Genomic DNA, 23,141 nt, shown 5'->3' with positions numbered 1-23,141 from the left:
AGGACGCTGATCTCTTCTGCCAGCCTGGCCCGGCCTCCTGGGGATGGCCCTGGGAGTTCAGCAAATGGGAGGGGCAGAGACCCAGGCGTCCGGGCCGCCTCGCCCAGCCCCCCTCCCGCCCCCCCTCCGCCCCCCAGCCCCAGGGCACCGAGGAGGGAGTTGGGCAGGGGCAGGCGGCAGGGGAGGGAGGAGCGAGGGCGGGAGGGGGAGGAGGGAGCCAGGCTGGGAGGGAGGTGGGGGGGTGGGGAGGGAGAAAAAGAAAGAAAATATTTTCCGTGTCCCCGCCTGCAGAGTCAGTGTGCGGTTTGGGAGAAAATGTGTCGGATATTTTGGGGCGGTCACGTGGGCGGGCGGGCTCCGAGAGGCCCCGGGACAGTCCCAGCCTAGAGCCGGTGCCCCCCCACCCCAAATGCCCCCCGTTACTGTGAGCCTCTGACGCTGCGACGCTCCAAACCCGCGACCGCCCGACGCCGGGACCTCGGGGCTCCGCGGCCTCCCTTCCTCCTCCCTTCCCCTCCAGGTGAGTCCGTCCGGGGAACAGGCTCGCCCGCGCGGGACGCCTGGCTCCTCCAGTGAGGTGGGCTGGGGGCGGGGGCGCCGAGAGGCGATGCGGGCTCCGTCCCTTCCAGGGCAGGTCAGGCTGTCAGGAGGGCTTGAGGGGGGCGTCCTGCCCCGACCTGGGGGTCAGCCCTGATGTGGGAAGGGAATGGGTAAGATGTGAGACAAGCTGGGGCTGGGCTGGGCGTTATCGCCCCTTCACCTCGGTGAGTAGCTGGGGGAGCCTTTGGGGAAGTCTGCAGCCGGGCTTCTAGCCTACTTTTGTGCTTGGAGCCGGAGGGAAGTCAGAGCTCAGGACCACTGCCTGCCCTCCCTAAGGCTTCCCTAGGGAGACTGAGGGGTGGCTTTTGGGTCCACGCTGGTCCAAGCTGCTCCTTCCCCAGTGGAATGGCACAGCTCGGGCATCAGCAGGGCAAGGGAAGGGTGGGTCCCCACCAGAATGGTCCTGGCGCTCCGGGCCCAGGAGTTTGGAGACTGCAAGTGGATGGGGTCTGTGAAGCTTCCTTGAATCAAAATTCAGGGTTCCCTGTCTCAGATCCCCAGCCAGAGGTGTGAGTCTTGGCTCCCTCCAGCTAAGGTGAGGGGCTTCTGGGGTATCTTCTTGAGGGGGGCCCAAACGGAACAAAGGAAGCCCAGGAAGACTGGGCCGGGACGGGAGTCCTAGCGGGAGCCCCGCTGACGCGGCCCCTCTGTCTTTAGCAGTCACAGCCCAGGCCCCGCCACCTGACCCAGAATGTAAGAGGGAATTTCTGCAGGTGGCCAGAGGGTAAGAATGTGCATGGTGTATGTGTGTGGAGAAACAGGGGAACCGGGGAGCCTGAGGAGAGGTCTATTGGGCGAGAAGCCGAGATGACTGTGCCCCTTCAGGGCCCGTGTCCAGGCAGTTGCAACCCCGGTCCTCAAGTCTGAGGCTCCAGCCTTCACGGTCACTGCTCAGATGCTGACTTGGGGCTGAGGACCACAGTCAGTGTCCCAGTCCTTAAGGCAAGAAGAGGGAGGACAGGGGAGGGGGCAGAGGGTGGTGTGCTTGGAGCTTGGGTACCCCAATCAGGCACGCGCGCACACACACACACACACACACACACACACACACATACACACAGTAGCTTCCAGCTTGGTAGGCAGCACAGGGCACACACCCCCACCCGGCACACCCCCACCCCTGGCTCAGAAAGCCACCTAACTGGCACCTCCAGTTCCCCCCTCTGCCCCACCCTGTCCATGCCCTCCGTGCCCACACACATTCCACTGGCATTGCCTGCCTGCCTGCCTCCTGGGCACTGCCCCTCCCTCGGGCCAGTGGGGTGGAGGGAGGGCACCTGGGGATGAGAGGTGGAGACTCAAGGGTCTGGACTCCCCCAAGGGTGGCACAAAGCCAGGGGAACCCAGCCCACTGCTGCCTCCTGGGGAGCAGGCTGGGGGCCCAGGCTAGAGCAGAGGATGCCTGGGTTCTCCGCCCAGGCTGGGGATGGGGTCATGGAAAAAGGTGGTCGTGTTTATATAGAGGGGAGGGGGGCAGCGGGTGGAGAGCAGCCGACAAGAGCAGCTTTGTTCCAGGCTCTGGAGCCGGTAGGGCAGCAGGGAGACGCTCCCCCCCCTCCATCCGGCAGCCCCCTTCATCCATGCCCTCCCCTCAACTCCACCTCAGCTCTAAGAGAAGCAGCTTTGTATAGGCCCTTTCCCCTAGTCAGCCCCACCTCTGTCTGAGGTGGCACCTGGGGAGGAGAGAAGCGTTCTCCCCCTTCCACAGGTCCCCCAAAGAACCAAGCGTCTGGGTCCCTAGTTTAGGATTTCCTTTTACTCATTGTACCACCTTCTTCCCTTCCTTGGTCCCTTACTCCACCTCGGACTTAAGATCCTCCCCTGCCCTTCCCAGCCACGCAGGTCAACCAAGACTCAGCAATGGGATGAATCACTGTCCCCTTCTTGTCTTCACTCAACCCTCACGTCCCTTCTATGAGGCAAAATGGAGGGAAGGTCAGGTAGAGCCGGGCTGTTCTTCACTCCTCATAGCTTCATTCCTCAGGAAGGACCAGGAGTCAGAGGCATCTCTGGATGCCCCGCCCCTTCACTCATACACACACACACACACACACACACACACACACACACACTCACACACACACTCCTCCAGCCCCACCCTCAGGTCTCTGTTTACCATCTATAGGGAGAAGCAAACCGGGAGGCCTGGAGCACGGAGCGTGTCCATGTCCCCAAAGTCAGTCTGAGAGAAGAAGATGGGGGGTGGGGGGGGGGGGCTCTAGTAGCTTCTCACCCTTGGCATTAGAGAGGTTAATCCACCTGGAATGTGGCCCAGCCTGTTGAGCTATGGCCCAGGGGCCTCAGGGGCCCCGGACTCCTGGTTCTACCTGGGCCTCACCAGGGATGAGGATTTCTGGGAATAGGGGAAGGAAGAGGAGAGGGGCCCTGGGGGCTCAAAGCTCAGCCTTGTAGAGCCTGGGAAGATACTGGGCTGAAGAGACTGAAACTGCTGGGGATATGGGCGGTGCCCAGTGAGGGGCAGGAGCCGCTCATGCTTTGGGACTGAGTGAAGGGTGGTGGTGTTGGGGTCTGAATTCCTGTAACCTTCATGACAATTTGCCCGCAGGAGCTTGAAGGCTAAGGGAGATGAGAGATAGGAAACAAAGAAAGAAAGAAAGAATGTAAGAAAGAAAAGAGAGATAGTGACCTTAGAAGAAAAGAGATGCAGAAACATTCATCACCTCCCTCTGGGCCTGCCTGCCCTGTGGTTTCTATGTGTTTCACTTTCTCTTGGTCCTTCTCCACCCTTTCCCACCTCAGTCCATTATGGTTCTGGCTGGTAGAGGAGGTCCCGGGGCTGGGGAGGCTTTCCTTCCTCAGCACCTAACTCCCTAGAGAGGTGGGTAGTTTGGTGGCTCCTGGGAAAGCCAATCTTTCCCTTGTCAGAGCATCAGGAGAGGAACTACCTGCCTGGCCTTCGGATTCCCATTTCCTCTCTCCCTTCTCCCCCTCCTGTGGTCTCAGGTTTAAAACCTCAGGGAAGGGGCAGGCAGGCTACATTTGAGGAGGAGAGGATGCAGGGAGGGCTTTCTTGCCGCAGAGGGCTCAGAGAAGAGAGAGAAAAGGAGATGGGGAAGCAAAGTAAGCTGAGAACAAGGCAAGGAGCTCTCTGGCATCATCCCTGGTCCACAGTGGGGCTTCTATCAACATCTGTGGATTTGAAGGAGAGGGTGCAAGAACAGTTAGGGAGTGAAGGAGAATTGGAGACAGAGGAAGAATTGGGTGGGGAAACTGGAAGAGGGAGTATTGAGGAAGACAGAGAAGGAAATGCTGATTAAAAGAGAGGTACGAAGGAAAAGAAGTTGCAAAGAGAAATAACATGAGACACATATAGCATTTAGTATATGCCCTATATTATGCTAAACACTTCACACATGTTATATTGTTTAACCCTCACAACCTTATGAAATGGGCCCTATTTTTATTCCCAATCGACAAATGAGGAAACTGAGGTATAGAGAGAGTAAAGTAACGCATCCAAGGTCCCACAGCTCAAGCTAGCAAGCCGTGGGGGTCAATTCCAGGTTGTCTGGCTCCAGAGAGGTATAGGGCCCCAAAGTTACAATAGAGTTGTTTTTTTTCTCCAGAATGGTAGAGAGTGAGTCTTGGCTGTACCACTTATAGCCATGTGAACTTAAGCCAGTCACTTAACCTCAGTTTTCTCATCTGTGAAATGGGAATCATAATTCCTCCTTCACAGGGTTGATGTGAGGGTTCAATTAAGTGTCTAGCCCAGTTGTGGTGCTTAATGGTCACTTCTCAGCCTAGGAGTCTTCTCTGCCAGGAGTCCTAAGACTCTCTCATTCACCTTGGAAACTCAATTTACCCTTCCCTGCAGAGTTTCTCTGAGCCTGCCTAAGCATCTGCCCTGCCTCCTCCATGGGACCTGAGACAGGACAGTACAAAACCTAGCAGAACAGAGGGAAGAGACTTCAACTGAGAGGGACATGGGCTTGGAACATCGGAGTGATCATTCTCTCATCCCTCCTTTTCTTCTCTTTCTCCCTAGGACTCTTGGAGACCCAGTGGGCAGGCCAGGAAGGGCGGCACGGAGCCTCCCAGGCCATTTAGGCAGTGGGCATGGGCGGGGGCTGTGGCTGAAGACCTCCCCCGCCCATTGCAGACCCCAGGGGATTCAGCCTCCCACATTGCAGCTGCCATGGCCACCAACAAGGAACGACTCTTTGCCGCTGGCGCCCTGGGGCCTGGATCTGGCTACCCTGGGGCTGGTTTCCCCTTTGCCTTCCCAGGGGCACTCAGGGGGTCTCCACCTTTTGAGATGCTGAGCCCTAGCTTCCGGGGCCTGGGCCAGCCTGACCTCCCCAAGGAGATGGCCTCTCTGTGTGAGTCTCATGGATACTGGGGATGAGGGAAAGTGGAAACAGAAGGACATTTGGAGGGTGGGTGATACAGAAAATTGGCATCCTAATTAGGAAGGCCGGCAGGGATAGGGGTTTGATCTAATGGAATAGCTGACAGGGGCGGCTCTGAGGGGGTCTGGATATGGAACAAATGGAAGTGTTTGCAAATGAGAGTCCTTCTGCCCAAACAGTATGGGAAAGTAGCATGCCTAAATTTGGGGGGGTCTAACATTACCTCCTGAGAGAATCAACTAGCAGGGGGGAACAACAGCCAAGGGGGTTTCTGCTGAAGTTTGAAGCTACACCCAGCATGGAATGGGGGGTGTGGGGAGCCAGGCTGGGAAGTAGAGGGAGTCTGGGACGGTAGTCAGCTGACCCTGTGATCAAGAGATGAAATTGTTCTGAATCAGGGAAGGCTGCAAAAAGAGGAATGGACTCTGGTGCCCGAAGAGGTGTGGGGTCAGGGTACCCTCCTGTTGGTTCTGGAAAGGGTAGAAATAGTCACGAACCAGGTGATTCTTCCCCAGAAGTGATCCAGGGCGGTGGGGGGTGCGTTCCAGAAGCACGTGGGTTCTGGACTCCTCCCCGCTCTAGGTCTGGCTTAGTGCCCACAGGCTGTGCAGATCCCTGCTTGTCCCTCAGGCTTGCCCTCTTTGGGGTAAGCCTTTGAGTGCTGACAGCTGGAAAGCCTTCGGCCTCTCCTTTTCCCTCTGGATCCCCTCTCCTCCCGCTTGCTAGCTGTTCTTCCTGACCAGGTCATGATAGGAGTGGGTGCCCATAAGCTGCACAGGTGGGATGCTGAACTTGGTGGGTGAAAGGGTCAGCGTGTGTGCTGCTGTAGAGAAGGCCTCACCTGGAAAGAAGGGGAGGTGATGGAAGGAGAGACAGGGAGAGGAGCAGTTCCAGAGAGACAGGAATAGAGACAAGAGGAAAAGACAAAAAGATAAAGACATCCTTGATAGCTCCGCAAGCTTGGGAAGAGAGAGAGAGACGGGAGAGAAGGGGCTGTGCCTTCAGGAGGGGCAGTTGGAGGGTTGTGTGTATGTGTAAAGGGGTGACTAGACAGGGCTGGCAGCTCTACTGGAAAGAGTGTGCTCATCTGGAGAAGGTGTGTGTGTGTGTGTGTGTGTGTGTGTGTGTGTGTGTGAAGACCATATGTAGTTGTGTGTGCACAGCATGTCCCTCAGACTCTGCTTAGATACAGAATTCCAATGTGTGCAACAAAGAGTCAGTGTGAGGAGTGAGGCGGGATTTAATAGGGCTGCTGACGGTGTGTCTGGTGTTTGGTGAGGCCCGCTGGTGGTAAGTCTGCAGTCCAACAGGGGTTATTTGGGTGGTGTGCAGGTGAATAAGAGAGCACAAAGCTCCCCTTTTTGAAAACCTCAGCTGGGCTTCCTCTACCTCATTTACAGCCCATGAATCTGTCCCAGGGCCTGGGGAGGTGGGAAGGAACCACCCTTCCCACATGAATGTACTTCTTATAGAGAACCATATAGCTCAGTCCCTTGGGATTTGATTTTCCCAGGTTCTGGGAGAGGCAACTAAAGAAGCAGGAATAAGGAGGGAGAGGAGAAATAGGTTGGTAGTGGGGAGAGTGCTGAGAGCCATAGCCAGTCCCCAGTGAAGTTCTCCTTGTGCCCCTGTGACCTGGATACATTGAGATCAAGGTCAAGGTTCAAAGTGAGGCCAAGGTAGGGGAAAGAGTCACACTGGGCTCTCTCCCCAAAGGCTGCCCTAAGGAGGGGGACTGAAAGGAGAAATCCAAGGGAGGAGCCAGAACCAGGGCAGGTAGCTGGGGAGGGTGTGGCTGGCAGCAGGGGACAGGCCTGGGCAGAGAGACAGTGGTGGGGTGGGGAGGAGGTGAAAGTTTGGGTTCAGACAGCTTGCATGGGAGTGGAGCAGGCAGCACGGAGAGTAAATGAGAGGGTGGCAGAGGGGAGGGGATTCTGGGATCTGGGAGATCTCCCACAGTGGGAGATCAGCCGAAGTGTGAAAGAGTGTGGTCTGTCATTTCTCTGACCCTTCGTTCGTCCGTCCGTCCATCCCTTTTTGGCTGGGGCCATCTAATGGAGAGGGATTAGAGGCCAAAGTCTGATGCCAAAGTCGCACTCATTTGAGCTGGTGTCTTTCTCCTCACTCTCTGCCTGTTAGTCTATGGGAGGAAGGGTCATCCATGAAGGAGTCTGGAACTTCTCCCTGGGGCTCCTAGATCCTATGCTGAGTCCCTAACACCGAACAGGCATCTTGTTGATAGGGGAAGTCTTGTCCCACCTCTTGGGGCTCTCCAGGGGCCTGAGTGGGTGGGGCAGCACCTTAGAACCCTGTGGTGCAGGAGGAGCGAGGGGAGGGGAGCATGTGCTGCCAAGGCAAGCACAGGCCTGTGTGCATGGGGAAGCAGAGGTGGGTGTGCTTGCTCACAAATGTGCATGAAGCCCTGGCGTCTGTGTCCCCACTGGTGTGCTGTATGTTTGCTTTATCAAGACTGCAGGGAACAGAGTGTGATAGGAGGGAAGGGAAGCTGTGCCTTCTTCCTCCTCTTGGGGTGATACCTGTGCTTCTGAAGACCTAGCCCTGTTTGCCCTTTGAATTTGGTGACAGTGTCCCTGGGGCAAGGAGCTTACTGCACCACCGTAAGTTACATGGAGAAACTGAGGGCAGGTTGGCACAGGAAGTAATAGAGTTCTACTTCAAATAAACTGAAAAAGAGACGCATAGACCTAAGCAAGATGAGAGAGAACTACACAGGCCAGAAGGCACAGACAGAGAGAGAACCCAGACACTGGGAGTGGCAAGGAGAATAAGCAGGCGGGTAAGGGTGGCAAGCAGGAGGCAGGGAGGCCTCCTCCAGGAAAAAAACCCCAGCCGACTGCCTCCTTCCCCTCCCCTCCCAGTCTCTCCTGCTCGGGCTCGGGCTCCAGCTCCAGCTCCAGGCCGACACAAACGGGGCTTTGATTGCAACAGGAAACCTCTCTGGCGGGGGGAGCTGGGCAAGCCGCTGCTGGGGCCTAGGCTGCACCCCCCTCTCCTGGCCCCCTACCCAGTCCCAGCCCCCATCCTGCCAGCGTTCCTCACATCCCTGCTTCGGGCTGCGTCCCTCATTCACACCTCCATTGCCTTTTAGTTGGGACTCCTAAATTAGGACTTACCCTTGGGGCTGGGACTTCTTTGCTTTGAGATGCCACCTCTTCAGTTCTTTTTGAGGAAAGGTTTTGGAAGAAAAGGCGAATTTAGCACGAGGAATTTAGAACCAGTTATCTTCAAGCCCCATCCAGAAGGTGGCAGGAGGGGGGAAAGGAGGGGTGCATAAGGAATTAGCTGTCCCTCCCTCCACACTCCCTCGTTGGCTAAACTCATACTTGCCAGAGTGGTAGAGGCTCTGAGGGGTGACCATGCAAGACTCTGAGGGCTAATGGCCTGGTTAGTGGGGGAGGGGTGCCCTTCTCCTTGCCTCTGGGGCCTTGCCTTTGTGGGGCTCTAGCTGGGAGGAGTGCGCCACTGTGGTGGTGGGGATCATAGGGGAGGGGGTGAGTCAGGCAGCAGCCCCCCTTATACTCCCACCAGGCTGGTGGAGAACATCTGTTTCCCATGAAATGCTAGAAGGCTAATGGGTCTAATTGCTGCAATAAGGGCTGGGGAGATTTTGGGGAAAAGAGGGGGCACTAGATTCCCCCATGCTCTTACCTTCTCTTCAAGGCCATACTAAGACTATCTAGAATGGGGGGTTGGGGTTGATGGGAAGGGTGGGTCTGACACCCTAATGCCTTGGTCCCTTAAAAGACCCCCTCTCCCTGCAATGCCTGGGAAGTACACACGGATGGGGTGATGAGGAGTGGGGTGCATCTGGTGAAGAGCAAGAGGGGCTATTCAGGACTCATGACTTCCTGGAGCCCTCCCCCCACTCCTCCGGTGCCCCACTCTCACCCTCCTCCCTGTGGCCTGGCCACTTCTGGTTCTAATTACCAACCAGGCAGGCCTGACTTAATTGGGACCTTTCAGATTTTGGAGGGGGAAGGGTGGGTGGGTGGTTGGGTGGGGACTGACAGCCTGGAGTTGGACTAATCAGGGCTCTTTTCCCTTGTTTTTGAGGTATTCTTCATTTTGCACTTAATTGTTTTTGTTTTTGCCACTGGCCAGATTCTGGTTCAGAAATCGATCACTTCCTTTTTTAGTTTTCGGTGCGGGGATGGCTGGATTAGAAATGGGGTGGGTATTTGGGGTTGGGGGCAAGTATAGGGAGCTCACGTTGGGTTGGAAAGAGCCCTGCAAGCCTCTTCATCCCTGCTTCAAGCCCCCCGTCAGCCCTGCCACCTAGCGCCCCCCATCCGCAATCCAGGCCCTCCTTCCCGGCCCTGCCCCCTACCCCTTCAGTCCCGCAGCCTCTCGGCCCCTCCTCCGCGTCGGTCTTCCCTCGCCTCTCGGGTACCCCTTCCTGCTCTTTATTCTTACCAACTGGCGCCCCACGCCTGCAGCACCCCAGTGCGCCCCCCACCCAGTACAACAGATTCTTAGAAAAGGGCGCCCCGCCCTGGCCCAACCACAGCCGCCAGGCGGGGAATGGGTCGGGTCAGGCGCCGCTCCCGCTTCCCCGGCGCTCCCCGTGTGAGCGGCGCTGACAGAGCCGGCTGGGCCGGCCCGCCGGCTGGCCGGGCGGGCGGCGGGCGGGGCGCGAAGGAGGGGGCGGTTTCCGGGAGTCGCCGCGGCTGGCGCTGTCCCGGGGCCAGGGTTCCCATTCGGCCGGTCCGGGAGAGGGCAAACTCTTGACGTGGCCAAGTCCCCGCCTCCTCACCCTCTGCTCTGCCGGGCGAGGGCGCTCAGGGCCCGGCAGGGGCAACCGAGGGAACGGGGAGGCGGCCCTCGGAGAGCCGAGGAGCATTAAGTGTGGCACCGAGGGGAGAGGGGGCGGTTATTGCCAATGGCGGGGATAGTTAATGGCTATGAGAACGGTTAACGACCAGACTCGTAGTTACTGCCAAGAGTGGCACTTGGCATTTTGGGGCAGTTGGCTCACGAGAAACTCCGAGGGAGGGGGGTTGGTACTCTGGAGGGCACTTTCGTCTGAGGCGCAGCTGGCGCTGTAGGAACAGTTTGGGGTAGTTTTGTGCTCCCAAAGTGAAGTTAGGGTCGAGGACGAGGCATTGAGAGAGGCAGTGGAGGCGCTTAAGGAGTGTCCCGTCGCGGGATGGGGTTTCGGGGACTTGGAGGAAGGACAGCCCAGGCTAGGAGGGGTAGACTCCAGGCTGCGTTGGAGGGGGCGGGGGATTCCGCTGCGGCGCAGGCGACTGCCTGGGCGGGGTGGGGCGGGGCCGGGTCAGGAGGAGGTGAGCGCGCCCGGCCACCCGCCCCGAGGGGGGTTCCCGGAGAGTTCACGGCGGGAGCGCGCTCCGGCCCTTCGACCGGGGGCGGGGAGGATGGGAAGGAAGGAGGCGGCCGCGCACGCTGAGCCGCAGGAATGTACTGTTGGGCCGTGCAGCGCGCGCGCGCGCGCGCGCGCAGGAGAGGGAGGAGCCAGGCCTGGGAACCAGGGGGTGGAGGTAGTGCAGGTCCCCGGGCTCCGGAGAATTGCCGGGCGCCGGGAACCTCCCTGTTCCCGATTTCCCAGTCATTCTTGACACTCCTGCCTGTATTGACTTGTGTGAAAAAGGGAGTGTTGGGGGAGGGGGGAAACTCGAAAGGAACTGCGTACGCTTGGTTCCTCCACTCCTTCCCCCACCCACGACCAGGGCACGCGCCTAAATGCAAAGGCGTGCAAAGCCTGCCTGTGTAGAGAATGCTTGCAAGCCAGGTGTGCTTGCACAGACGTGTGTGCAACTATGATCTTATGTGCCGGCAGATATGAATGTGCACTATTGCATATTTGCAAATCGTGGTGCCTGCCAAGATAAATGCATGCACAGCTGTATGTCTAAGCAAGCAAGGGCGCCGCGGTGCGAGTGTGTTTGTTATATGTGTGTGCGCTCCACTCTCAGTTCTGCTCATCTTAGTGCCCGGCCCCCTTCGCTCTCCAAGCCCCACCTCCCACCCCTCCAGGCTTCGCTTTTACAAAAGGTCTCCCCAGTGCTAGCCGCCCGGACGCTCAGAGTGAGCCGGACCGCTGCTCTAGCGGCAGCCTCGGCTTTGCGCCCCGCCCAGTCCCTTTCCCCAGCTGGGGATCCCCCTCCTCCCCGCCCACCCCATACCCCCCATGCAGCCCGGCGCCCTATGCTAGCCCTCCCCCTCCCCCCCTCCAGGAGCTGGGCGCCGCTGGGGGAGGAGGGGGAATCGGCTGCGAGTCCTTGGTGTTCCTATCACCCAGCTTCCCTCCAAGCCGGGTCGCGATGTACGACTGCCTGGAAACATTTGCCCCGGGTCCGCGACGGCTGTACGGGGCTGTCGGGCCCGGGGCCGGCTTGCTGCGCAGAGCCACGGGCAGCTCCTGTTTCGCCGGACTCGAGTCTTTTGCCTGGCCGCAACCCGCCAGTCTGCAATGTAGGTACCCGAGCCCGGGGGTTGGGGGTGGGGTGCAGGAGAGGGAGCGGCTTACTCTTTCCATGTGTAAAAGGTGGAACTGGGGTGCAAGCGGAGACTCTGAGACGGGTGGGTGTGCAGGAAAGAGAGGTACTGGCCCTTTAAACGTGGGGGCCTCAGCGACTCCTTTGGGTGTGTGCTGTAGTATTTGAATGTGCGTGGTTTTTATGGTGGGTGTTTAGCTAGGACCTGTGGTTGATGTCACTCCAGAGTTCCTGGGGATAGGTAGTTGGTGCCCGCAGGTCCGTGGCTCTGGAGGGATATGGCACTCAGGACCGTGGGTAGCGTTTGTAAAGTCCGTGTGGGAAGTTGGGAGTGTAAAAAAAATAATTTGCAGAGCGTGTGAATCTCCAAAGCGTGCAGCTCCTTGCCTAGGCGGTGTGGGTGAAAGAGTCTCCACGCAGCGTCGCCCTCCGACAGCGTTGGCAGGTCCGCATGGCCCTATCTGGGGATGTTTGTGGCGTGAGACCGGGAGGGCGTGTGCCATGGCGTGGCTGCGAGGGCGGCTTTGGAAAGTGCTGTGTTCGAGTGTGCATCCTGTGTGTTCTCGGTGCAGGGTGGAAGGGGTGGTGCACACAACCAGGCGAGGGCAGGCTGGGCTCTGGCGCTCCCCTCCCCCATTTTAAAAAGACATGTTTGGAAATGTGTATAGGGTTGTATGCAGAGAGATGGTTTTTTTCCTTTGGCTCCAACACACACAACTTCAGTAGGAAGCGAAAAGTTTAAAGCAAAGTCTGTGTATGGGGGTGGGGGCTGGACGGGAGGTGGCAAAGACCGAGGTGGGGGGGGGGTGGAGTACGACTATTGGGTCCCCAAATACCCATTTTCCTTCTCTGTGAAATGGGAGATGCCAGGCCTGGGGCCCTGGAACCCCCTTCCAGAGCGGTAATAAAAAGCTGGGGACTGAGAGGCAGTAAAAATGAAGTCCAGATGAGAGGCGGCTTTGAAGCCTGGGCCCAAGTGCCTGGCGGGGGTGGGGTGTGGGGAGGAGCCGGGAGGGGAGCCTGGAACCCCCTCCCCCCCAAATTTACCAGGGGCTGGGACCGCGCTCGTAGCCGGGTGCGGACGCTGGGGGACGAGGCTTTGGGGCACGCTGGGAAGGGGCGGTCGGCGGGCGCTGGGGGAGTGCGCCTGCGGGGTCACCGAGCCCCCGCCAACACGCCTCGCTCCTTGGCACTCCGCAGCGCTGTTTACGAGTTCGGCTTTTTTTTTTTTTTTTTTTTTTTTTTGTCTTTTGGTTTCAGGGCAGAGCTGCTCAGATTTAACAACCGGGAGACTGGAAGAGGGAGGTGGCAAACAGGAGACTGTACTTCGGGGTGGGGAGGGGCAAGAATGAAAAGTGTGGCATTTAAAGGGCGCGGAGAAAGCATGAAACTATTGCTTTGCACCAAATCCTTGTGAATTCTTATCTTCTTCTTGCCCTATAGGAGGCAGATTTGGGATATGTTGGGAGGGGTGTTGAGGTTGAGAAAATCTCCTAGGAAGGGTTTTTGTGGAGGCTGGGCAGGAACCCCGGTTTTTTTTTTCAGGCCCACGGAGGCCCCTTACATTTGGCTGGCAGTATGTTTTTGCATTTCAATTTGGACCAATAATTTTGGCCTCTAGGATCTTGGTGGGCTTCATGCCTGCTCCGTACACTTTCAGAGAGAAAGTCATTGAGACCTGGATGTCTAAACCAGGGGAGGAAAGAGGTCCTTTGAGGGGAGGGCCGGGCGGCTTGTTTGTGCATGTTTGGCAGCTCCCAGGTCCTGGTGCTGCGTTGGCAGGCCTGGGTGTTTGTCTGGTAGCAGGGCTTCTCCCTTGCAAATGTGAAGTGGAGCACTGGGAGCCGTGTGTCCGCTTTATGACTTGTACGTCCACCTCCACAGGGTAGCTGGAGCCAGTGTGCCCTAATGCCGCCTGTGTTCTGTGCCAGGGTCCGGTCGTGGTGTAGGAGCCCATTGGTAATATGCCTGCTTCAGTGCCCCGTGTGTTGTTGAGGTGTGAGTGTGTGTGTGTGTGCGTCTCCAAGGAGGTATGTGGCAGATTCTGAGTTCGGGCTTCTCAGCCCTGGGCCTCGCAGCTGGGAGCGTTTACAGCCGGTTATAAAGAGTTTGTTTGAAGCTCCGCTCAGCCTGGCCAGGAATTTCCTCAATTTCAGCAATTTGGGCTTTAAAAGGAGAAAAACCCAGAGCCCACCCCCCTCCTCCCCAGCAGGGGCCCCAGCCTAGCCCAGGAGCTGCGTCCCGATGGTGGGGGCTCAGCCCCGGCTGGGTAGGGGATCTGAGCAGAGTTGACCCAATTCACTTTCCTGTGCTCTTCACCCATGTTAGGTTTTAGGGGGTGTTCTGTGCCAGAGGGGTGCCGAAAAGGGTTGACAGTGCCACATGGACAGGAAAAGCTGCCCCTGGGTGTCTCCCTGTAGCCCCCAGTCTTATAATTGGCTGGCACTGCCCCGTGCCAGTCTGACCACACCCAGGCCCTTTCACAAGAGAGGAAATGAGGCAGCGCTCTGTGGGCTGGGAGGGTGTCAGCAGTCAGCACCGCTCCACACAGTGGCCTGTGGCAGCACCGGTACCCACAGAGGACAACAGAGGGGTCCTGACCGGCATTCCAGCCCATCCCACATCTCTCAGCCCAACCTCTCCTGGAGTCTCCCGCCCCCAATCTGAATAGACTCCAATCATCCTTTTTTCCTCCCCTCCTCTCTCTCCTTTTTCTTTGGGGACTCTCCCTCCAGCAGGATTCTTATGTTAATTGAGTGTCTGTGTGTTGGGGGGCGGAAGGGCTTCCCTCCTGTGGGGTGGGTGGAGCTACCCAGACCAGCATCCTGGGCATTCCTTTTGCCCTTCTGGGGCATGGGGCGGACATCTGACCAGGTGGGCTGCATCGGGTTAGAAGAAGGAAGATGTTCATGAGGTGGGTGCATGGGATACTCCTTAGGGAGGGTCTTAGGATTTTCTGGCATCGTTTGAGCCCTCCCGCTTTGGGCAACAAGTCCTACAGGTTGAATAACTTACAGATTTTTCCAGTCTCTGAATACCAACCACACACCCAAAATAAAGGTTTACTTAGCAGCCTGCTGAACAGAGGGTGTGCTCCCCACACACTCTGTGTGGTGTGGGCTGAGACCCCTTTTGCGCTGCGATTGGGCATTCGTGGGGAAGTTTAGGAGTGAAAACATAGGCTCAGAGAGGATCCAGATATAGCTCCCCTCCCCCATCAGCCCTGTTTACCCAGTGTCACCTGACTTCTCTAGTTTGCTACATTCCCAGCAGCTTCTAGACCTGAGAATCTAAGCAAATACCTCAGTCTCTCCTTCCAGCCTCTGACTCTCAGCCAGGCCACTCAGAGCTTGTCAGAAGACCCGAGAGCCTTGGCTGCACTGTCCGCTGGCAGCGTGGCGCTGGGCTGGTCACTTCCCTCTGCTGGCCTCAGCTCCTTCAGGTGTGAAATAAGGTTACTGCGGAGCCTCTAACCTACTTCCCTAAAACCGGGGTCCCATTTGCTCCACTGTCTCAGTGGTTTCTGGTGAAAAAGACATTGGCAATTATTTGGTGGGCAGTATGAGTGGGAAAAGCTTGAGGATTATCTACCTTGTCCTACTTGAAAGGAAATTAAGTCCTATTCTACCTACCGAGTATCCTAACAGGTCCTTTAGCCAGGTGCTGCTGTAGGTGACTTGTAATTGCCTCTCACCCCCAGATCTGTTGCCTGGTGAGAAGGAGGATGGTGAGAGGTAGATTCCCTGAGAAGCAGCAATTGATGTGACAGGGAGTGACTGAAGAGTTCAGAGCCATGGGCCATAACCCCTCCACCTACCCACTTTATAGCTAGGGAAACAGAGGCCCATAGAAGCTAACTTCCAGAATGGCCTTGGCCTGGAATTTAGAGAATTGAACAGTGTTATGTAAGTCTCTGGCTGGCATTATTGTGGGGGGAGATGGCCGGATTGGGGGAGGTGCAGTAGTAGTGGTTATTTGGGGTTTCTGGAAGTGTTTACTATGGGGCTGTACACAGTTGTTGGGACTTCAAATCACTGTGGTGGTGGTGGTGTTGTCTCTGCTGGGCAGGGGCAGGTGGAATGGGTATGTGTGCATGATGAGGATACCTGGAGGTCTGAGGGGTTCTCTCCCAATCCTCATATACTACTCCCCCCCCCCCCCCCAGCGGTGGAGACGCAGAGCACTAGCTCTGAGGAGATGGTGCCCAGCTCACCCTCGCCCCCTCCACCTCCTCGGGTCTACAAGCCATGCTTCGTGTGCAATGACAAGTCCTCTGGCTACCACTATGGGGTCAGCTCTTGTGAAGGCTGCAAGGTGTGTATGCGGTGGGGGCGTTGGGGGGCGGGGACGCATTGGGTGGACACATTACCTGGTGAGATCAGAGACCAGGGACCAGAGCAGAGGGGTGACACACTGTGTGTGAGTGGGCATCCCTCGGGTGCGAGGGGGCTGCTTTGCACCGAGGTGGTAAATAGATTGGGTCAGGCCTGGGGTAACCTACAAGGTCTATGAGAGGCTGGTGCTCCCAGCATCCTGCTTCACATTCCCCACCCCCAACTCCAGGGCTTCTTCCGACGCAGCATCCAGAAGAACATGGTGTACACATGCCACCGAGACAAAAACTGTATCATCAACAAGGTGACCCGGAATCGCTGCCAGTACTGTCGGCTACAGAAGTGCTTTGAAGTGGGCATGTCCAAGGAAGGTAGGCCCCGAGCCCTGGCCGGGGCAGGAGCACTCCTAACCCAGCCTGTGTTTGCTGCGCTCTTTCTACTTCTCGGACACCGGAGATCCAGCTTGCCCTGGGGTGTTGCCTCCTTCCTAGCCAGTTCTATTTGATTAGCAGCATTCACCCAGGAAGCCCTGCCCATCCTCCCCTCTCAGAGCTTAATTAACCCTTGAGTAAATGGGGGCTATCATCTCACATTCTCCTGTTACATGGAGGGGTGAGGGGGGTTTGCCAGTCCCCTTCCCTGCTCCTAGGACTGAGCCTGAGGTGGATCTGGGGTGCCCCCCCCCTGCGCCATTGTGCTGCCAAGGCTATAAGTGGATATCCTGCCGCCTGCATATCCTGCCCCCCCACCTCAGCTCCTGCAGGGTGACAGGAAGGGCAGGATGGAGCTGAATGGCCTGGGGAGGGAGCAGGGGCTGTAGGCCCTGGGTGGGGCTGGGGAGAGCCAGCCTGGAAATGGGAGCTAATGCAGGAGCCAGGGTACCTGAGGCACTGACTAGGGTCCCAGGGTGAATAGATGTTCACGATAAGGATGGAGCACATTAAATTGGGGTGTAAGGGGATATCCAGAGGGAGGTTGAGGGTCCTGACCCTCTCTTTGCACCTCTACCCCCAAGCTGTGCGGAATGACCGGAACAAGAAAAAGAAAGAGGTGAAGGAAGAAGGCTCGCTTGACAGCTATGAGCTGAGCCCCCAATTAGAAGAGCTCATCACCAAGGTCAGCAAAGCCCATCAGGAGACCTTCCCTTCACTCTGCCAGCTGGGAAAATACACCACGGTGAGAAGTGGGCAGGGGACTGTTCGCTTTGGGGCATGGGTAGGGGTGTGTTGGAGGCCATGGTCTGGTGCTGAGGATGGAAGGCATCAGAATGCAGAGGGGAGAGCTTGAGGTATTGGCAGAAAGAAAACAGCTTGCAGGGCAGGTCTTAGCTTGTATTCTCACCTGCCCTCCCTGTAGAACTCCAGTGCAGACCACCGGGTGCAGCTGGATCTGGGACTGTGGGACAAGTTCAGTGAGCTGGCCACCAAGTGCATCATCAAGATTGTGGAGTTTGCCAAGCGGCTGCCCGGCTTTACAGGGCTCAGCATTGCTGACCAGATTACTCTGCTCAAGGCCGCCTGCCTGGACATCCTGGTAAGTTATAACCCTATGGCCTGTCTCCCACCACAGCCTGACCCTCACATGAGACCGAGGAGTTGGTCCACACAAAGGTTTTTGTTATTTCTCCTTCCTGCATCCAATCTGGGATTCCCCAAATCTCTATTTTTTGTTGTTGTTGTTAATCCTTCATGCGAGGATATATTTTCCATTGATTTTTAGAGAGAGTGGGAGGGGGGAGAGAGAGAATGAACATGGATGTGTGAGAGACACATCGATTGGGTTGCCTCCCTCACACGCCCTGACTGGGACAGGATCAAACCTGCAATCCAGGTACATGTCCTTGACTGGGAATTGAACCATTAACCCTTCGGTTCGTGGGCTGACTCTACTGAGATCCCGGGGATCCCCAGATCTCCTCTCAACACCACCCTTTTTATCTTAACTCCTGTCCCTAAGACTGATCCTAGACTTCTGGATGCCCTCCCTCCTTTTGACTTCTCCCCCCTCCCCAAGCTTCAGATCCTACACACCTCTCTGCCTTCCCCCACAGGCCTGCTTCAGATTGCCCTCATTTTGGACCTAACCACCTCACTTTCCATGTGCACCTCATTCCCTCTTTGCCCTACACCCACATGTGCCCCCTCCAGAGATAGCATTAACCCCCCCCTCGCCCACCTCTAGATGCTTCGGATCTGCACAAGGTACACCCCAGAGCAGGACACCATGACCTTCTCTGACGGGCTGACCCTGAACCGGACTCAGATGCACAACGCTGGCTTTGGACCCCTCACTGACCTCGTCTTTGCCTTTGCTGGGCAGCTCCTGCCACTGGAGATGGATGACACAGAGACCGGGCTGCTCAGTGCCATCTGCCTCATCTGCGGAGGTGTGGGGGCGCCCCCTGGTGTTTTTTTGGGTTCCTTTCCCACCACACATCATACCTGATCTCTCACCAGGCTGGAAACCTTGGTCTGTACCCTTGGGATTGTTGTATTTGGCCTCATCCACAGACTTCTTAGAGCCAGTGCCAGCTTCCTGAGCCTGGACATAGGACAAAAAGGGCAGAGCTAGGGGGAGCTGGAGAGACCCCAGATACTGGTGCTGAGAGAGGGGTCTGGGCAGGAGTGATTTATCAGAGCAAGCCTCTCACTAAAGGGGAGGAGGTACAGAGCCTGGAGCAGGCGAGATGGCCTGGATGGGGCTTAGGGATAATAGGCAAAGGGCTGATGGGACAAAATGTGAGGCCTGGAGGCCCATAAGGCAGGCCAATTGAGGATCAGCCACTGGTTGCTTATCCTCCCCACCTCTTCCATTCTGCACTGTGCTTGTCCTCATAGACCGCATGGACCTGGAGGAACCTGAAAAAGTGGACAAGCTACAGGAGCCACTGCTGGAAGCCCTGAGGCTCTATGCCCGGCGGCGGCGGCCCAGCCAGCCCTACATGTTCCCAAGGATGCTCATGAAAATCACTGACCTCCGGGGCATCAGCACCAAGGGTTAGTCATAAGTGAGCCTCCCCTCTCTTCCCAGAGGTGCTGGTCTTCCAGGTCAGTCGGGTGGACAAATAGAGACAAGAACTGAGTAGGTGAGAACCAGGGCCTACAGTGGAATCTAGGTCTGCCACATGCTGGCGGGGGAGACTTGGGGCAAATTCCTTTACTTTGTGTGCCTTGTTCTCCTGTTTGTAAACTGGACTATACTTACACCTGCCTCATACGTTACTGTGAGGTCTAAATGAGTTAACACACAACAGGCTTCGAGCTGTGCTGAATGAAAAATTCCGTTCCTCAGTGGCAGTAGCCCCATGGCTACATTTACTATACTGGATGGAGCAGATGTTCCATCATCGCTGTAAGTTCTGTTGGACAGTGCTGGTTTAGAAGGATGCCTGGCAGATAGTAAGCGTTTGCTAAATAATAAGCCTTATTATATGTTATTAAAAACAGGCGTAGGGATAACTGGTGAGCTGTGGACGTTGGAGGGTGGGGTTCCTGGGGAATGGGGCTGGAAGTTGGGCACGGTGTGATCTTTGAGAAGACAGCCTAAAAGAATAGGATGAATGGGCAACAGCCTGGCAGAGAAAACAGGTAGAGACTCCAGGCAGAGGAGTGGCCCCCCAGAGCCCTAAATTAGGGAGAGGGTAAGAGGGTGAGAGGGCAGGCCTGTGCTGGGTGCCCCCAGAGGGGAGTCATAGGATAGTTAAGAAAGGTGGCCTCAAGGGGCATGTGCCATTGTCCCCTGAAACTCTTTGCCCCTCCATTGCAGGAGCAGAAAGGGCCATTACCCTGAAGATGGAGATTCCAGGCCCGATGCCTCCCCTGATTCGAGAGATGCTGGAGAACCCTGAAATGTTTGAGGACGACTCCTCGCAGACCGGTCCCCACCCCAAGGCCTCTAGCAAGGATGAGGTTCCAGGGGGCCAGGGCAAAGGGGGCCGGAGCCCTCAGCCTGACCAGGGCCCCTGACTTCCCCTGCCATGGGGGTTGGGGCTCCAGGCAGCAGACTGACCATCTCCCAGACACCACCAGTGACTGGGGGAGGACCTGCTCCGCCCTCTCCCCACGCCTTCCAATGAGCTCCTTGTTTTTGCCAAAGTTTCCAGGGGGGTACCTTTGTGTTCATTCCCTTCCTGCTCTAACAGGCTCCCTTTCCAGTCTTGGGAGCCTGCCCTGCTCCCTCCAGGAGAGAGGGCGGAGGGGTGAGCCTGGGTTTGGACTCTAAATCTCAACACTGCCCTAGGACACCAGGGTCCCAATCTCCCCAGGGCAGGAGGAAGACCCTGCCATTCCACAGTCCCTTCCTCTGCCCGGTGCTTAGGCCTCTGGGAGCAAACAGGAACACTAGAGACCAAAAGAGGGGTGTAGGGGGAGGGCTGAGCCCACCCTCTTGCCCTTGCCCTTGCCCTTGGTGCCTAATGCTGCGTAAATGCACCCACTGGGTGCATGCTACCCTCTATGCCCCATCCTCGTGCCAGGCCCTGCATTTCTGTGGGGGTCCAGAGGGTGAAAGCTACAGATGCAGGCCCATTCTGCACCTCTTTGCTTGGGCCCAGAGTTTACCTTTGTGCCCTCTGTTATAAGCCCCGCCCCAGTCCTGTCATGTGCCTTGGGCTCTCCCTGCCCTCCATCTCAGCCATGGGGCAGGGACCCTCCTACACTACAGAGGGGCCAGGGGACCCCTCTGCCCCTAGTGCCTTCCTCCCTGACCCCCAGAGCAGCTTGCCCCAGGGAGAGGGGGGGTGGGTGCTGCTTAGCTGATCCTGCCCTGACCCAGAGGAAGCCTCTATTTATTTATTAGCTTTTGTTTACACCCTGGAATTGACCCCTTCCTCTAGGGGTCTTGGGAGGGGGAGCCCAGGGCCCCTGTGACTCTTCCCTTCTTCCTCCAATCCCCAGTTTGTATTTAGCTGCCAAATAAGATTCCCACTGGCTCCCCTTTTTCCTGGGGGGTCAGGGTGCTGTCCCTTCCCCTCTGTTTACATCTCCCCTCCACCCCGCTGTATCGCATATTGCTGAGTTTTCTATTTTTGCAAAATAAAGTGATAGAAACTCATGAGATGTGGCTCCCTTGAGGAGGTGTCGGTGGGGGAAAGGACCAGCTGACCTGAAGGGGGATTGGGTGAAGAGGGAGAGCTCCTAATCTAGTGGATTTTGCGGCTTTCTCAGGGGAACCACGGAAATAGAAGGTAATGTGCCTGGAAGGGAGGGGAGGGGAAGAAAGGCAGCCTTCAGGGCCCACCCTGAGTTTCTGGGCCTCCCACAACCCCCCGGGGGGATTCTTAGATCAGACCGTATGGACCTCTGGGAAGGCAGGAATGGGCCTCAAAGGTCTTTAAGCTGGCCCCACCCACGGTTATAAACACTGAGTGGCCAGATTATGATGATCTCTGAATGCATAATAATCTGGCCACTCAGTGTATATGTGTATCTCTGCTCTTCTCTGGGGAGGGGGTTCATTGACGTTTCATTTGGTTCTCATGAGGGTCTCTGGCCCCAGAAGAAAAGACCCACAGCCTATATCTAAGTTAAGTGTTTGTTTATACCAACCCCTCACTCCATGAGCTCTCCCACCCTTTGTGACCACTCTCAAGAGTCACTCTCTCTATCCCTTCTGACCCCATTCTTCACCCCATGGCCCCCACTCAGCTTCCATGACCTCACTGCTATCTTCTGTCATAATCTCTCTCCTTGCCCCTATCTGCCCCACTGCCTTCGGCCTCTACCACTGCACCCCGGGCTCCCTCAGCATCACCTCTCTGCACCCCATGGTCCACCTTCTTCCCTGGGACAGTAGTGCCTTGTCTACCTTGTTCCTGGCTTTCTTCACCAATGACCTGTGCATATGGAGAGAGGTTGAGGACATGGGAACAGGGGAAGAGAGCATGCTGGGGAAAAGCAGAAGAAGAAAGTGAAAGCAGCTCTAGAGGAAACCACAGGGCCTATGGGGGTAGGAGAGGTTGTTGCCATGGTAACCTCTGGTTGTGGGGGAAGGGTAAAAGGTCCCATAGTCTGAGGCGTGTTGAAACCCACCCAAAGGAGGAGCCCCTTCTCCCCAGTTGCTTCTCCCAGCAGCTACACTCCTACAATCCATCTGCCATTTACTGAGCACCTGCTAGGAGATGGGCACTTTGCTAGGTGCTGTGGCTTCAGTTAGTCTTGTCCCAAAGGAGTGCTCCTGATACAGGAGACAGACCTGTGAACACAGACCTCGCACCTGTTCCTTCTCAAAGCTCCCTCTGGTCAAGTGTGGGCTGGGGAGAGTATTTCCACAACCCTGTCTTTCTATAGGCTTCATTCTTAAAAACAATTTTTTTTTAAAGTTGATTTCAGAGAGGAAGAGAGAAACATCAATAATGAGAATCACTGATGGCTGCCTTCTACATGCCCCCCACAGGGGTTCGAGCCAGCAACCCACAATCAACCAGGAATTGAACCTGGTTCATAGGTCGATGCTCAACCACAGGGCCACACTGGCCAGACTATAGGCTTCTTTCTTGCTCTTGCTCCAGCTGCCATTCCTGCTCAGTATGCTTCTCCTGGGGGCCCTTCCACCCCTTCCCAGGCTCCACTGCTGTCTGGCTCCTTGGCCCAGTCTCATTTTCTGAGCCTGGCCCTGTGCCTCTCAGCTTCCCAGCTGTCTGGACCTGAAATTTCTCAAAGCCTCTCCACTTTTCACCTCATTACTTCTCATTCACTGATGCTCTCATCAAGCCCTTAGGATGTGCCAGGTTCTCTTCTAAACAATCGATATGAATTAATCTCATTTAATTCTCAACAACCAACCCTATGAGTTCCACTTGACAGATGAGAAAATAGCTACAGGAAGAGTCAATAACTTACCTAAGGCCCCAAGACTAGTAAGGGATGCAGACCCAGGATTTGAAGTTGGGCACTATGGCTCCAGAGCTGGTATAGTCAAGCACCCACTAGGATACAGTGGGCACGGGGTTTTCAAAATGAACCATAGTGACCAATTTCCCCCTCTCTACAGTACTTACTGCCTCCATATTCCTTCCTATCATGTTCCTGTATATACAAGGGAGTGAAGAGATCATCAACCCTGGAGGCAATCCCAGATCAGCCAGTTACTAGCAACATGACCTTGGACAGTTTTCATTTTTCACTTCTAAGCCTCTACATCTGTAAAACTAGGGGGGCTGGGGAGGTATTAACACCTATGTCATGAGGCTCCTGTGAGGATTAGTTATAACATCAGAATACACCCAGCACCTATTAGGTGATCTTCCAGATCCCTATATCATCACCTCTCTTGACCCAGTTCCACCCCATCTGCTCCACTTTCTAGATCAGTCACCCCCACCACCCCAAGTCCTCCCCACCCCGGGGCGTGTCACTTCC

General features: G+C 56.4%; 1 protein-coding gene across 7 annotated transcripts; it reads left to right on the top strand.

The window, feature by feature from the left end:
- Positions 1 to 261: 261 nt before the first annotated feature.
- RARG (retinoic acid receptor gamma) lies at positions 262 to 20,835 on the top strand (the record flags this gene model as incomplete). Of its 7 annotated transcripts, XM_079774693.1 has the most annotated exons (10): positions 262 to 520; positions 1,258 to 1,324; positions 4,610 to 4,943; positions 15,615 to 15,763; positions 16,013 to 16,154; positions 16,799 to 16,959; positions 17,140 to 17,316; positions 17,965 to 18,169; positions 18,621 to 18,779; positions 19,549 to 20,835. In XM_079774693.1, the coding sequence occupies 8 exons, from the start codon at positions 4,760 to 4,762 to the stop codon at positions 19,746 to 19,748; spliced, it is 1,377 nt and encodes a 458-aa protein (XP_079630819.1). In that variant the 3' UTR covers positions 19,749 to 20,835. The 7 variants fall into 7 exon arrangements, with proteins under 7 accessions (XP_079630819.1, XP_079630820.1, XP_079630821.1 ...); XM_079774694.1 differs by lacking the exon at positions 1,258 to 1,324; XM_079774695.1 differs by lacking the exons at positions 262 to 520; positions 1,258 to 1,324; positions 4,610 to 4,943 and adding an exon at positions 11,144 to 11,426.
- Positions 20,836 to 23,141: the final 2,306 nt, after the last annotated feature.

The sequence above is a fragment of the Cnephaeus nilssonii genome (genome assembly GCF_951640355.1).
Source record: "Cnephaeus nilssonii genome assembly, chromosome: 6".
In the NCBI taxonomy this organism is placed as follows: domain Eukaryota; kingdom Metazoa; phylum Chordata; class Mammalia; order Chiroptera; family Vespertilionidae; genus Cnephaeus; species Cnephaeus nilssonii.
This window is presented reverse-complemented; position numbering and strand designations above follow the sequence as displayed.